A 15,572-nucleotide genomic window follows, 5' to 3' on the forward strand; every position below is an offset into this window, starting at 1 on the left:
TTTGGGAGGCGGGTTTGAAACCATTTATTGGAACACCAACACCTCTGCCATTAAGGTGCACCTCTGCAGTGTGCCCGGGTGCATCGGGTGAGGTGTGTTCAGGTTGCTTCTGCCCATCAGCTGCGTGGCGTGCCAGATCGGGAGAGGCTGGTTTGGGGCGACCCTTTGACCTCTCTAACTGGTTTCTCGACCCATCGCCATGCGCCGCAGTGGGAGAGATATTTGCATATGTCCATCACTCCTAGACTCACTGACCCCTAGATTACTACCAACTCTCATATATTTTACCTTCCCAGAACATCCTCTCCTTCCTTTGATTAATAAAAACCACACAGAATCCTAAACGATTACATAAGTCCTGAGGGAAATTATTTTCCCCAAGGTCACCTGTGTGGGGTTAACGTAAAAAAGGACGGGAGGAACTTACTTGAGGAAAATAGTTCTCGGGGCGGCGGTACTCAAACCCTTCGGAAGGAGAAATAGCTTTTGCTAGAAAAATAATAATAATAAAAATACAGTGTGTGGCAAGCCTACGCACGACGGAAGTGAAACTTTTAGTATTCTTCTCTCTCTCTTTTCATTTCATTCTCTCTTTTTTCTCACTTCTATCTCGTCACTACTCATTGTTGACACTAAAACTCTGTTCCAAATCGAATAAACCATAATCAATTAAGTATTTCACTCGTATTACACTCACCGCGCAGTACACGAGGCAAGCAGCTGATGCCTGGCGTGGCGTCGTTGGCTAGAGAGAGAGGAAGAGAGAAGAGAGAGAGAGAACGTTCGTCAGTGGCTCACCACCTCAGTAAGCGACACCTCACCTCAGTAAGCGACTACGGTGAGAGAGCGACAGAGAACGGTGAGCGGTAGTGGGGGTCCCGTACCCCCACCACCAAATGATCACGGTTTTTCGTGACGGTCATGAGTCGGTTTTACTCCGGTCCTCGAAAATGCATGACGCGCGTAAAGAAGTTTCACTTCAATAATAACCAACTAAACACTACGCCGTTTCACGTAGGTAGTCGGAGGGGACGGACCGCTAAACAACTCGCCCTTGGCATACACTCCTTGCTTCAATCACATTCACACATTGAATAATGAACTAATAATTTTGAACGAATAAAGCTAACCGCCATGTTGTTCGTGAAATATTTTTGCTAAAACTCGGGCGAGGCCGGGTAGCAACTAGGAACTAGCTGAAGATAAAAGATAAAATATCCCAGCTTTATGAATAAACTCATTTGTCCGCACGTTTTATGTTTACCTTACAATCAAAACGCGCATGATAGCAGTTAATAGTCTTACTATAATAGGTCAATAATTAAAAAAATACGCATGCAAATTATTAGCGGAGTAATAATAAACAAGTAGCTTTCCGACAAGACTTTTAATGCTAGGCGTGCACGAGTGGCAGATATTTACTCTCAGTCTCGCCCTGGTGATGGACCAAAATCCATAACCGTGACGCTGTTACTTTTGAAATACGTTTGGCGTGTTTAGTGACAAGATATAAATTAATAATTATTAGCTAAGTGCGCAGTTACATACACGGTGTCCGGGAACTAGTGGTACGACCGGGAACCTGGTGAATCTAGAGGGTTTTCCAATAAGAGGTGTTATTTTGAATAGCCCGCTATTTCGGTAGATGTTACTTTTGAAGCTGTAATTTACGCCATTAATAAAAATGGAACGATACACGCTTCAACAACGTATTGAAATTATTAAAATTCACTCGAGTGAATCAAATGCAAATCATCTTGAGTGATGAGGCTCATTTCCACCTCGGTGGCTTCGTCAACAAGAAAAATTGTCGCATCTGGGGCTCGGAAAACCCAAGAGTTATTGTTGAAAAGCCTCTCTATTTTCAACGTGTGACTGTTTGGTCCGGTTTATGGTCCGGCGGAGTAATTGGACCTTACTTTTTCGAAAATGAGGCTGGAGCAACAGTTACGGTGAATGGATCGCTATCTATTCATGATTTTTTTGGCCGGTATTGGATGGTATTGATTTAGACAACGTTTAATTTCAACAAGACGGCGCTACGTGCCACACAAGCAACGAAACCATTGATCTTTTACGATTGAATATCAAAATAACACCTCTTATTGGAAAACCCTGTGCATCACATAGAGAACCCAAAAAACTTATTTTTAAATATTGAAGACAATATTAGTGATTTCTAAACGGAAATCTGAAACAGAAAAATCAGAAAAGGAAACGGTCACATCTGGGACTCGAACCCAGGATACTTATTTTTTTCTAGATCAAATCATTTTCCCTTTGTTAAAATACTATAAAACAGCTGATATTAACCTCCTGGCGTCCGATATTTTTTCAAAATTTCAAGTTCGGACACGATTTACCCAGATTTGACAAATTTCATAACAGATATGTTATAAAGCAGTCGAAATCAGTGGCGGTTTTCTCTAAAGTGCGTTTGTGCGGCGAACCCCCATTAAAAATATGAGAAAATAAAACATCCTTGTTTTATAATAATATAAGCACATTATAGATAGCACGCTATTAAAATTTCGCCTTCAAAACCCGCGCCACCGAAAAATACGATGCCTATTCCAAATTTGTGCGAGTTAAAATCCGCGCCAAACTCTCCATACAAAATAATCTTAGCCGGTACAGACCCTATGACGGTGATATATACAAAATTTGGTCTTTCTTTGCAAAAATAAGACAAATTGTGTGCGCCGAACACGCGTTGTGATATCACGTGACCTCCGAACATTGACGAATGTAACCGAAGAAACCCGAGAACTTCGCGGCCGACGTTTAACCTTTGAACCATAGGGATGCAAGTTAAGTGTTATTTTTTTATGTTATATTATGGTATTTAACTTTGTAGTCATTTTTGTACATATTTTTGTTTTCTTGTTTCTGCATTTCTCCAACCGTTTGCTTATGGCATTTGTAAATCTACTACCTATTTTTAAATTTATTTCGTGCCACCTTTATTTGTTTTTTTTGTTGTTTTAAAATATCTATTATATATTCTACGAAATTATTCTTCTCTAAAAAACAATAATAATTAGCAACGTACCTACATTGAGTGCTATAAAAACATTAAACAATTTAATTCCTATAAAACTTTTCTCATTATCTAATAATTGTGTCTAGGTAAAGTGATTTAAAAACAATAATATGTAGGTACCCCTCCCACTAACTTTATTTAAGTTGTGTGACTGCTGCCGTATTCGACTATTTGACGTAGGACAACAGTAAGTAAATTTTAATTAGATATGTTTATCTTCTCTTGAATTTCTGAACCCCCTGTTAAAAAGACCACGAACCGCCACTGGTCGAAATACATGTCCTTTAAAATAATAATAGTGTCACCTCTCGTCAATTATATTTATTCGGACAATGGCATCTGCGTGAACGCGTGTTCAGATAAATTCTGAATGGCTAATATTTTATTGGGAAATGATCATGCAGTCACATTTTGAACAGTATCTTCATAAAAAAAGCTATACTCATTTTTCTCCGTGTGCATTTTTTGATAACGATCAAGAAAATGATAACTTGTACTTACAAATTCGTTTCTCATATAAAATTTTGGACTACATTATTCATTTCAATGCAATTGTTAGACAGGGCGTTTATTATTTGAGGTAAAATTTTATAATAAGCCGGATTTTGATTAATAATCAGGTAAATATTGCAATTGAATGAATGCACCTGTTGACATATAAAAGGAATTAAAATATAAATTAAGAGTTAATCCATTATTACTTTGTATTCCTAATAAAGGGGACAATGCACGAGAGAGAAAGGTTGTACGAATTAGGATAATAGATTTGAATATATAAATTTAATATAATCGATTCGAGAGCAACGACGTATTGTTAGTTTGTTGAATTGAAAAATATCTATGGACATAAACCAGCGATAACTCTCGAATGGTCTCTAGAATATGTCTTGAATTCAAGGGGCAACGCTATTATTTTCAGCTCCCAAATTCAATTTTGTCATGAGCTATAAAACTGAAATATAAATTTAATTGTTAAAAAAAGCGAGATGCCCTTTTGCTTTATCATTTAATTTTCTACAAAACTCCGCTTTGACACACAAGCCTTGCTTCATTCAAATTTATTCATATTCACATATTCTTTCTGTTATTTCGGGCCATGACTCAAATTTTTGATTTACTCGATTGTTGCAATCGTTCAATAAGATAAAAAAGGTATCGTATCTAGGGCGAAGCCGAGTACTAACGCTAATAGGATAGAAATAGAAAGATAGGAGAAATGCTCTAAAAATTGTAACAAGTGTTTCAAAGGAAATCTCTTCAACGTCTTAGCTTATCATTCATTCGATAAATGGAGTAATCTTCTCGCTTGTTGACTTATCAAATAATGTGCATTCATAACGCGTGTTTTAATCATTGTTTTAATTGTTATGTCAAACAACCTTAACAATAATACAGAAGACAATGCACTGTTGGGACAATATTGACTCCAGTCATATATAGTTCGTGGTTGATGCGTAAATGATTGAATGGAACTATACGGTTTTGAGTTTTTATATTATTGTTTGAGGAAGTTATCACACAATATTATGCGTTTGTTTTCCGTTTTAGCCTCTCTGCTACACGCTTCGTTTATGAGGTATAGATGGAGATTACAACGGAGCTGTCGGTGGAATGCCTACGTACATCGGAATGTTTTCCGTGATGCTGGATAGAGATTCTTAACCCCGTATGACTCACATTATTTTATAAAATGAACATAATCTTATTTATTTGCAAAGAATGCATTGTATAATTCGTAGATATCATACTTATATTATAAGAATTTGCTTCTTTGTATATATGTATAATGTGGTATATAATGTATGTTACCGATAAAACAATATTAAGGCGATGCACTACGTCGTGTAATATTTTAAATTGAGCCGCTATCAATAACAACCCCTACGTAGATGGCGATAAGGTTTAAATTCCCGCTTAACATCATCCGCCTGTTTTGATTTATGCAAGAAAAAAACATGGCCAAAAAGTGCCTTTTATTTGATTTTGTGGATGTTTAGGCATAAATATTTTGTTTCGATCATTTTATAAATAACTTAATTTGCCACATTATACAATAAAATCATAACCGAAAATGGGTTCGTAAGTAGGAGATTTTGAACTTTAAAGCAGTTTTCATAGGCCTTTACATTATTTTTTTCTGGGCTAATAAAAAGACTTATCTAAAAAATACTCGATTATTTTAAAGGCCAAGATGTATTCTACTCACAGTATTTAATTAAAGCATCTGAAACATTTCTAGGCGACCAAATTTTCAAACCAAAAACACATGATTTTGCATTGCTACGTATGGCATCGCCTTAAGGGACTACTAACATTAGAAATTTGGAAAATCAGACTTCTTATTATATTGTATAATGTAATTTTTTTACCGCAAAAAAGTCCCAAACGCTCGGAGCCAGTGGGATTGAAGGAAATGATAAGGTTAGGATGTACTGATCAGATCTAGTCACTAAATATGTTTAATACCATTTCAATCAACGTTTCGTTTCGAAATGTTGGTTTTTCACCTGGGCGTTATGAAAAAACGTGTATGATGTTGTTTGATATCCGCGGTTTCCATCATCAGGACAGATTTTATCTTGCTACTTTACAACAAAGATATCTGTTTAATTATTGAACAGAATATTAACAACTTTTAATGACAAATAATTATAAGCTATAATTGGTCGCCTGAAATATCGGCCTGAAATAAGCAGTAATTTTTGATTGAGTTACTAGTACGTATTGAATCATTTGGCGGGTTGGAAATAAGCCGACATAGCTCAGTGGTTTCAGAGCACCTGACCGGACATCAGAAGGCACGGGTTCAATTCCCGTTGGCGGCATTTATTTCTACTCGGGAGATATTTTCAATTTGTATTGATATTTCAGGCGACTAATTATTGCTTATAATTATTTGTTATCCTTTATGCTATGCACAAAACCTTGTCTTATAAACATCAGTTTATCATTAAAACATAATAACTTTTAATGAAATATGAAAAAAATAGACACTGAACAAAAAAAGTATCGCAACTAGGATTCGAACCCAGATCCTCTAGTTCTACCGAGACCAACAGTCTTCCAACTGAGCCGTTAAGACCTAATTAAATTCTGTAATTTTTAACCATCTTGCATTTTAATTAAGATTTTTTTAATTTTTTAATTTGGGGTTTACACGAATTAGTGAATTATACAGAATAGGCACAATTTTTTTTAAATGAAATCTTCAATATTTTTTTAAATACAAGATCCCCAAATATTTTCAATTTTTGCTTTCGGCTGCCATCTTTGGAATGATTAAATGTTACAACGAGGTTTAAAACTAAAATAAGTTAATCCTTATAAAAAATAACACTAGTAATCAAACAAGAGAGACAGTAAATTGCCATACAATGATTGATTGATTACAGTGAAACACAAGGGAATATTAAATTAATTTAAAATGGAATCAAAATCGCGGGCGAAGTCGGGTAGTAAAACTAATCAATTTGCTCGGTAAAACCAATGTCAAAAGTAATTCTAATCCCCATTTTATTTACGACGGTTGAATATCCATTTTGCAAGGTTTATAAAAATTAAAAATTAAAGCGTGCAGACCAACAACGCCCACAAATGACGGGAAAAAATAATTGTTGAAAAATTTATTTATTTGTGGCGGAAATTGGACCTGTAACTTTTCGATTTATAGGCATGTGCGTATTATACCACTATAACGAAGGTCAAGAATTACAGTAAAGACGATGACAGACTAAGTGCACAATGCATTCTGTCGTTTATTTATTTCAAGCACGCAATATAAATTATTTCAGTACCAATATGTTAAGGTTTATAATTTAACAGAAGGAGAATGATTTCTTATATATGTAATATATAACCTGTGATAGTCAAGGTTTCTTTTGTGTCCATTTCCTGATTCGATCAAAGAATAAATTCCATGTTCAATACTTAAGTTTTACTTTATGAAAAAAGACGAAGAATACTTGAGTATATAAATAGATTTAATTTTTTTCTTCTTTTTTCATTAAATTTCCATGAAAATAGATGCTTTAGAAACAAACGCAACCTCAGAAATTTTTTATTTTTTTTGAAATTTTATTTGGTAATGTGAGCCTTACTATGATTATGATCTAAGCACGCTACACAATGCTAGGCTCCTCAACGCCGATCTGCGCAGTCCATATCGGCGTAGGACGCGTAAAAGAAAGATGGCGGTGGCGAAAAAAGGCCTTCCAACGAGTTGATTTGACTTTTAAAGTTATGTTGGTTCTGGCTTTTGGCGTTTATTGACATTTATTGCTCGTTTTGTTGCTAAAATGGGAGATGAACAACCAATACATTTAGTAAGACGTTACGAAGTGATTTATAAAGTAAAATCTGTTGAATATCGCGTACTATACAATTCAAATTTGCGTTTGCATCGACATGGGAACGTAGTATTGCATATATAGCATACGTGGACCCAGTGTATCCCTACCTTAACTCATTTACTCCAAGAGCTCAGGAATAATAAGGTTAAAAACACTGACTTTGGACTCGAGACAGATGAAATATTCGTACCACTATTCAGATTTAAGGTGTTGAAATAAAGTCTTGCAGTCTACAATAGAGTTATGATTCCAGTTGTGTTGTATGGCAGGGGGCATTGAAAGGACAAACATAGACAAGATCTTAAAAGCGAGGAGATCCGAAACGAATTCAAGACTGATGTAGGCGTTATTAACGAGACTATGAAAGGGACGCTTGGATGGTATGAGCAGGAAAACTACCACGAAGAAATAAGTGCTAGGAGAATACATGACGAGTGAGCGGATACAAGAAGAAGTCAGGGACACACCCGGAAATAGCAAGACCAATAGGTACAATATTTCAGTTGGGCATGTCAAGAACAATGAAAATGAGAACAGAATAGTAGATAAAACAATCCAGCTGAAATAGCGAGATGATTAAGTTAGGTTGGCGTAAAATGACTTAAACTATGTTTACTGAAGAGATCTGAATACTCTCTCTCGTTTTTCCTTCGGCCTTAAAACTATATGTCCTCGCCAGACATGTTGTGAGTAGTAAGGACTCTGGTGTGGCCTTAACGTAAAAAAAATAAATGTTTTAACTCTGATAAAATTCAAACCTCCAATTAAACAATTGACTCTAACAAATGAAATTTATCCTTATTCATTCCTCATAATGTATGCGAAAATTCCATTGTTTTTAATAATCGCATTTCTGCAAGTCGATCTTGTTGATTCTTCCTTTGTCATTTCCTAATATAAACCGTTTTCGAGTATTAGTAGGTACCTATAATGAGGAGACTAATTTGAAAACGCACCACGTACTCGTAAAGAAATTATTATTAGATCAGCTTTTCTTGGTAATCGTCGGCTTCCTCCACCGGGTCTTTCAATTGGATAATGCCGACAATATGGACATTGCAACAAACGGCGTAAAACATTGTATTACGTAAACCTTATCTTTAAAAGACGTAATATTTATACCTAAGACCTGTATTTTAAAATAATAGTGGGTGGAAGATCTATTTATTATCCACTTCGTTCTTTATTAAACCTCCTAGAAATCTCCATTGAGGTGCTCTACAATATTTAATTATTCTCATCGAAATCACCTTTTAAGTTTTACAGCCGCAGAATCCGAAAACTTTAGAAATATTATAATTCAATCGTAAACAAAACGCTAATATCTTTTATGTAGATTATTAATTATTTATCTTCACTACTTTCAGTTTCCTGGAATACTTTCGAGATTCAATCGTTACTTACATAATATTGATGGAAAAAATATGATTTTGATGCTTATCGTCTTTTGGTTATCTTTTGTCAGTCTTCTAACAATTGAAACACGTGGAGACTGGAACCTTTATTAAAAAAATTTAATACATCATACTTTTCAGTTTCCTGAAAATACCGTAGTCTTTCTTTCGAGACAAAATCGTTGAAAATATTAATGATAAAAAATGCAAAATTGATGAATATCATCTATTGAGGCACACTTGATATTATAGTAACTTTAAATAAATATACCTAGATATAAATATTTTTATAAAGGTCATCGTAGTTTCTAATTACATTCTTATGTTTAAATTGTCGAAGTCTTCTGGATGTAATCAATAAAGCCCTAATCAATAATATACATTTTCAGAGATGAAAATCTTCTGGACAAAGTGTCTTGTCTTGTCTTTTATGAGTGCAGGCTTCAAGATGAGTGATATATTTCCAAATGAAATACAAGAATTGGCGTGATGTTCGAAGTAATTATTATCAGTGAAGGTTTGTAGTTTAAATACGAAAATTACAATTTGCGCAAAAAACTGATTTTTTTAATATAAAAAGTAAAATCTTCAGTAATTAACTTAAGTATCCGCTGCGAATTCAGGCAGCTGATTTCAAGGTTTGCAGGTCCAGGTTATGGCGCCACTGGTATTTTTTTATATGAACCTAAGAATGTTTCTTTCTACGGAAGGTTCCATAGGTGCTGATATTCATAATGTACCTATGGGATTTGGGATTCATTTCGGACTTACTACTGGGCCGTACGAGTATTATTCGGATGAATGGATTTTTTAGCACGGAATTTGAATGCCGCGCTGTTTAAAGTTTGGTAAAATTATAATAAAAGTTCACCGTCACTGCCTGCTATCAACATTGGTGCTACACTTCATATTTTCTTGCAAGACGATTTTTAGTTAAAAAAAATATCCATTACCAAAACTTATGGCTCAATAATTTTAATAAGTAGAAAATAAATCGTTTATCAGCAGCAATGACAAATCAGATTTAAATCAAGCAACGCGCAAATATGCAAATTTAAAAAACTTGCGTAGACAAATTATGTGGAACAGCGTAAGGAACAGAACGAAGATTGATAGAATCATCGTAATCGTAAACGTACAAATAATTTGCACTACTAGTAAGAATGACAATCACTCAATCCAAGCGTAGGTATCTACGTTTAACTGATATCAATGTGTCAATAACAGAGCAGATTGGTTTACTCACGTTTCAAATTCATTGATATTTAATCTTCCTGCGCAATTATGCATTCAGTTGCAATGCAATTGTTGAAGACCTGAGCCATATCCGTAATTATGGCGTAAGTGCAATTAATACCTAAATGCTTCCTGCAGTCCAATATACCCTACCAGTTCTACTAACTAAAGAAACGTTGGTCTGCCCGTTGGAATATCACGGAATTACTAAACACGAAACCACAAAACCCTTGTCATCATCATCGACATGACTATACACCCCAGGATAGGATTTGGCCTAGTACGTAATAATTGTTCCTCCTGGTTTTGGTCTCTATGTCCCGAGTCTTCCCCAACTTGCTCCAATGTTCTACCATTTCGTCAGTCCACCTTTTCATTTAAGCCTTTACGGATTTTATTTTGAATCTGAAGGGTACACGATAGCAGGATATAACAATAATTAAAAATGTTTTTTCTTATCGGGCTCTGGACATTTGACTTGACCTGACTCAAGTATTAGATTATTTTAATAGTGCCACCTGTTAAACAGACATCCCTGGATTTTTTCCCTTTCTCTTGAACATTTTACCTATACTCCTCTGTGAAATCAATTGGGGCAACAGCTTTGCTATAATTTTTGTTACCATTTCATCTGGGGTTCTTTCCACATGCCCAGCCCATCATTAGCTTTTGAATTTATAGAATCTTACGATGGTTTCATGGTCAATTAGATTCTCTAGTTCCTAGATCATGGTCCATTTCAATTCTGTACGATACAGCGTAGTTTCTTCTCTAAAAGTATTATTTGAATTCATGGTCACATAGCATAAGTATTTTCATTTCAGACTGCTAATTTGGTTTCTTCAATTTAGGTTAACCACCACGCCTGTTACATTAAGGGAATACATTAATGAGGATAATTAGTAATAAACATGTAATTTGTCATAGAAATAATTAAGTAGGCGCATAATGAACCCATATATTATATTGTTCTCGTGACGGAAGCAAATAATATTATTTGCATGTTAATAGGTCTACTTCTTTACCTTTATTGACATAGAAGAAGTTGACATACGTAAACATCATTAGTTAGATGTTCTCAAACCAATATTTCAATCTACAATTAGTGTAATTTATACTCTTCGACTTATATTATCCTAGAATATATGAATTCTTTGTGCTTCCTTCAAGTAGAGTAGACACATTAATCGATGCCAAGTTCAATTGTGAGTTATTTAATTTATTTATTGATGAAATATATGCTCTCAAGACTTTTACACTGAATGTTGGGTTATGCGGAGAACGTAAACAGTGAAAATAATATTAAAGCTACGATAAAAAATATTTGAAATATATATATACATATTTAAAAAATATATATATTCCACTCTCAATATACAGTTCAGACTTTCACCAAAATTGAAATATTTATAAAATAAACATCTCCAATAACATCGTGATAATTCTGATCCGCGATACTATACATAAAGGTACCCACACATTGCACTTAGAAAAAGGTGAAGATCATGTTTATAACCTACAAATTGAATATAAAATTTCATATCGAATTTAACTGTCCAACAAATGAGTAAATATTGTAATAAACAAAAAAATAAAACTATTTTCAAACGTAAGTTTGATGGGTATTAAGGTTTCGGTGGGGAATAAATTAATATTTTTGGAAAAACTTATGAGTAATATCTCAAATTGTAATATTTAATCAGTGAAGACAATATTAGCGACCCATAAACGAAAATTTCAAAGAGAAAAATTAGAAATTAACCCAGGACTTCAGCCTTGCCGGGCTTTGCTGTATCACTGAGCTAATCCGACCCTAACTCCTTAGGGCATATTTAACTGTATACTTCGATTAAGAACTAACAATATCATTTTCATTTTCTTAACGCATATTTTTACTGGCTGCTATATTGATGTATGATTGCAAGATTCTTCCCGAACCTGATGCAATCTAGATGGTGTCATGGATAAATATAACAATTTTTATTGTAATGTGCGGCATCTATTGACTTCTCTACGAGTTTAGGATGAACCTTTTTATTTTATCCTAGATGCGAACGAATCTTTTTTTGATTTTTCTTTTTCAAATATTTGTTAGTAAAATAAAATCATATCTAAGTTTTTTCCCATGGTAACTTTACACATAAAAAATGAAAGGAAAAAATGTTGAAATTTCGCATAAAAACGTAACAAATTATAGTAAAACTTAAAAGGTTGTGAAAAAAAGAAAAAAATTAACACATTACCTCTATGAAGAAACAATACACAAAAAAGTTACGCAAAAAGACAAAAATAAGTGTATACCCACGAAATTGAAATGTCAGGTTAATCAAATCTAGCATACATCAGAGATGGTATATCACGGAGGTATGTAGATAATAATACATATTTAAATAAATAAAGTAATTCTATTATGAATGTTTTATTTATATGGACATTGTTATGTAACGTGTTATTATTGATTTAAATAAAACGAAGCACTTTTGACGCAGCGAGACGTAATATAAATAATGTAATATAATCGAGTTCTGACTCAAAGACGAAGGAATGCATAATAATAAAAGATCTATTAGTTTAGAGAAAATATATGCAAGTGATGCAGAAAGAACTAAAATGACTCGATACTTTATTTATTAGCTTATTTAAACACGGTGTCCAGAAACTCGTAGTATATTCGGGAAACTGGTGAATCTACATAATAATTGGAGTCGATTTTGTGGTATAACTTTTTTGATGTGAACTTTCGTTTTCGAATAAATCAAGTAAAGTAAATTATTAGGCCAAATTTGAAAAAAACATCGGTCGCTAGGGGGGTATCAGTGGTTACATGTCTTTTAAAAAGAGTTAACCCTGCTCTAAACCTTCATCTTTTTTCATTGATTTCTTTCTGCCAGATTTTTATTCTTGATTTGTAATCATTAAACCTTTCTATTCGCTTTAATACTGGGGAAGGTAAATAATATTGAATAATATCTAAGAACAACTGGCAACACCATCAGACATCACTTCTGCCCTGATTATGGACAGTGTAACGCTGTCCGAAATGTTAGCTAAAGAAGGAGGAAACGAAACACGAAATCATAATCCAAAAATTAATCACTATAATACTGTTGGCCGTGAAAATCTCAAATCACATCATTCAATTAATTTATTATTAAAAAAAAACATAAAATTGTTCATTTCCAAAACCAGAATAACATAAATATAAAAGTGGGTATATACCTACCATATTATTGTAGCAATTCTATGTCAACGTCCCAATATCATACTCCTATGCGACGGATTCAACAGCTAGGAAACAAATACTCAGATGTTGTTGATATATTTAGTACATCAATTTCAATATATAAGCATACCCTATTGAAGTTTTTTTTTTTCATCGAGTAGTGGAATATTTGAATAAAGGTATTTAATTTGATTTGACTAACATATAATAATTTTGTCAACTGAAATAGAAAAAAATATTTTGGATTTTTTATATGTTGTGCCTGCATTCTGTGTAGATCAAATCAAGTTGAGTGATATTTTGACTTTATATTTATTTTTCTGCAATTGTTTTAATAGTCGTTTCCTGCACTATTTTCATGTATAATTTCGTAAATATTTTTTATATATATGTATGTAAAAGCCTTAATAGGCGTGAAATAAATAAATAAATAACCCCTAAAAATGTTATTTAATTACCTTCGCATTTTTAGTTCTGACACCTAGAATGATATAAATAGAGTTAATTTCAACATGCAATATTCAGCGTAAATATAGAGCGTCTTCCACACTATAATATAATTAATCCAGAAAAACTTGATATCAATAGGTTTTTTTCGTAAATATTTACTAAATAATTTTGGCGTTTTATTTTTCAGATAACTGACTCGGCTGTTTAGGTACTGATAAGGACTTTCTGAAGAGATTCTGCTCCGCCTAGAGAGATGATCATCTCCATCAAAAGACTATGGAAAATATGGCGCTACGGAGACCTGTGTATGGTGAGTACTTAAAAATAACAATGATTTTATTATATATTTGAGATATCATGGAAACGAGAAGTGCTTGAAATTATTTATCTGGAATATAACAAAAAAGTGAAAACCTCGTAGTGTTCATAAAAACGTTCTTGAGATCCAATCACCTGTCAAATAATACAAAAGTACGCACAACTTCACATCAAACCAAACAAAAAAAAATAACAACACCAAACCACTAGTCACACATAGTGCAAAGTGATGAACAACTGCTACAAAACACAAAAAAATTTCTTGTTTGAAATTAAGTAGTTAAGCTGATATTATTCCTATACCCTGTACAGATATGGTCTATCGGTAGGAACGTAGAAATACAGGAGCAACCAAGAAATTCGTTCCTTGACCCATACAATCTTTAATACCAGCAGCATAAGAACCAGTGGAATAGCATGGATTGGTCATAAAGTAAGCCGAACGGGGAAAGATAAAGCTATTAATAGGGTGTTTTAAGTCAAGTCATCTGGTATAAAGACCTTTAGACAGACCTGGAGACGATGAAAGAGTGAGGATTGCAGGGAGCAAAAGTAATGGAATGGTATTATCAGGGAGGATAATGCTATACAATAGAGAACACATTAGACCTTGACATATCAACTCCTCAAAACTCATTCTTAGCAGCGTGAGAATCAGTCCACAGGCATAGACCAGTCATATTTGCTTAGCGGGGAAGGCAAAGCCTTTAAGGACAGTTTACGAAGATATGTTAAGGTCAGGCCTATAGGTAATCAAAGAAAAGGTCTCGGCAAAATTTGGAGAGGCTGGGATAGCAGAATATCTAGGAGTACAAAGAAATTAAATGGGTTCTTCAATAAGGCCAATTCTCCACAAGAGAGGAGAGCATAATAGACGAAGGTCAAGAGTTGAACTTGACATTGTCAACAGCAGTACCTACCCGTATCTGCCGGTATGGGCACATTATAACCACAATGTGCATTTCACAGTCCGGCGAACGTAGTTGACTGATAACATTATAAATAATAGAGACGATTATTTGAACAAGCACTCATGGGAACCAAAGCAATGGAACGAATGCCAGTTTTTTTTAAATAATGTTTAGATATATTAATTACAAATTAATTTTTATTAAGTCATTTAAAATGATCACAGTATTGCAGGATATTGCAATAGCTACGTTTACCATAAGATTCTGGCGTTCAAATCTTGGCTGCCTTATTAGCTTTTTTGTAGTGTTATTAGTTTTTGTTTCAAGATTAAGTAGATAGCTAACTAAATCATACGTTAAAAACGGGACTGCAGGCCTTTAACAAATGAATCGACAGATTTCCTAGTAAACTATCAGTAAAACACGAATGTGTTATGGTGATGTCGGAACTAGTGTTTATAAAAATTCTAATATTTTCGCATTTCGTCATTATATTATGATAGGATAAACACAGCTGCATGAACACAGTTCCGATTTATTATGAAAGTACGAATAGTTTATTATAAAATGACCTGCTGTCCCGTTTTTATCAGGATTTTAATAGATCAGCAATACTAGTTTTTCTCTTTGTGTTACATCATGAAAAAT

The 15,572-nt window shown here is 33.9% G+C and overlaps 2 protein-coding genes across 14 annotated transcripts in view; one reads left to right on the top strand and one right to left on the bottom strand.

Annotated features, from left to right (window-relative positions):
- Positions 1-15,572, bottom strand: part of rg (A kinase anchor protein rugose) — a 941,488-nt gene that overhangs the window by 66,657 nt on the left and 859,259 nt on the right. The window lies entirely within an intron of this gene.
- LOC149413687 (facilitated trehalose transporter Tret1-like) overlaps positions 1-15,572 on the top strand; it is a 79,600-nt gene that overhangs the window by 50,368 nt on the left and 13,660 nt on the right. The window contains exon 2 of the mRNA XM_089644604.1: positions 13,883-14,005. Within this exon, the coding sequence (XP_089500730.1) occupies positions 13,949-14,005 (57 nt within the window). The 5' untranslated portion in view covers positions 13,883-13,948. The remainder of the gene's footprint in view (positions 1-13,882; positions 14,006-15,572) is intronic.

The sequence above is a fragment of the Hesperophylax consimilis genome, chromosome 21 (genome assembly GCF_061612785.1).
Source record: "Hesperophylax consimilis isolate HC1 chromosome 21, BYU_Hcon_1.0, whole genome shotgun sequence".
Classification (NCBI taxonomy): Eukaryota; Metazoa; Arthropoda; class Insecta; order Trichoptera; family Limnephilidae; genus Hesperophylax; species Hesperophylax consimilis.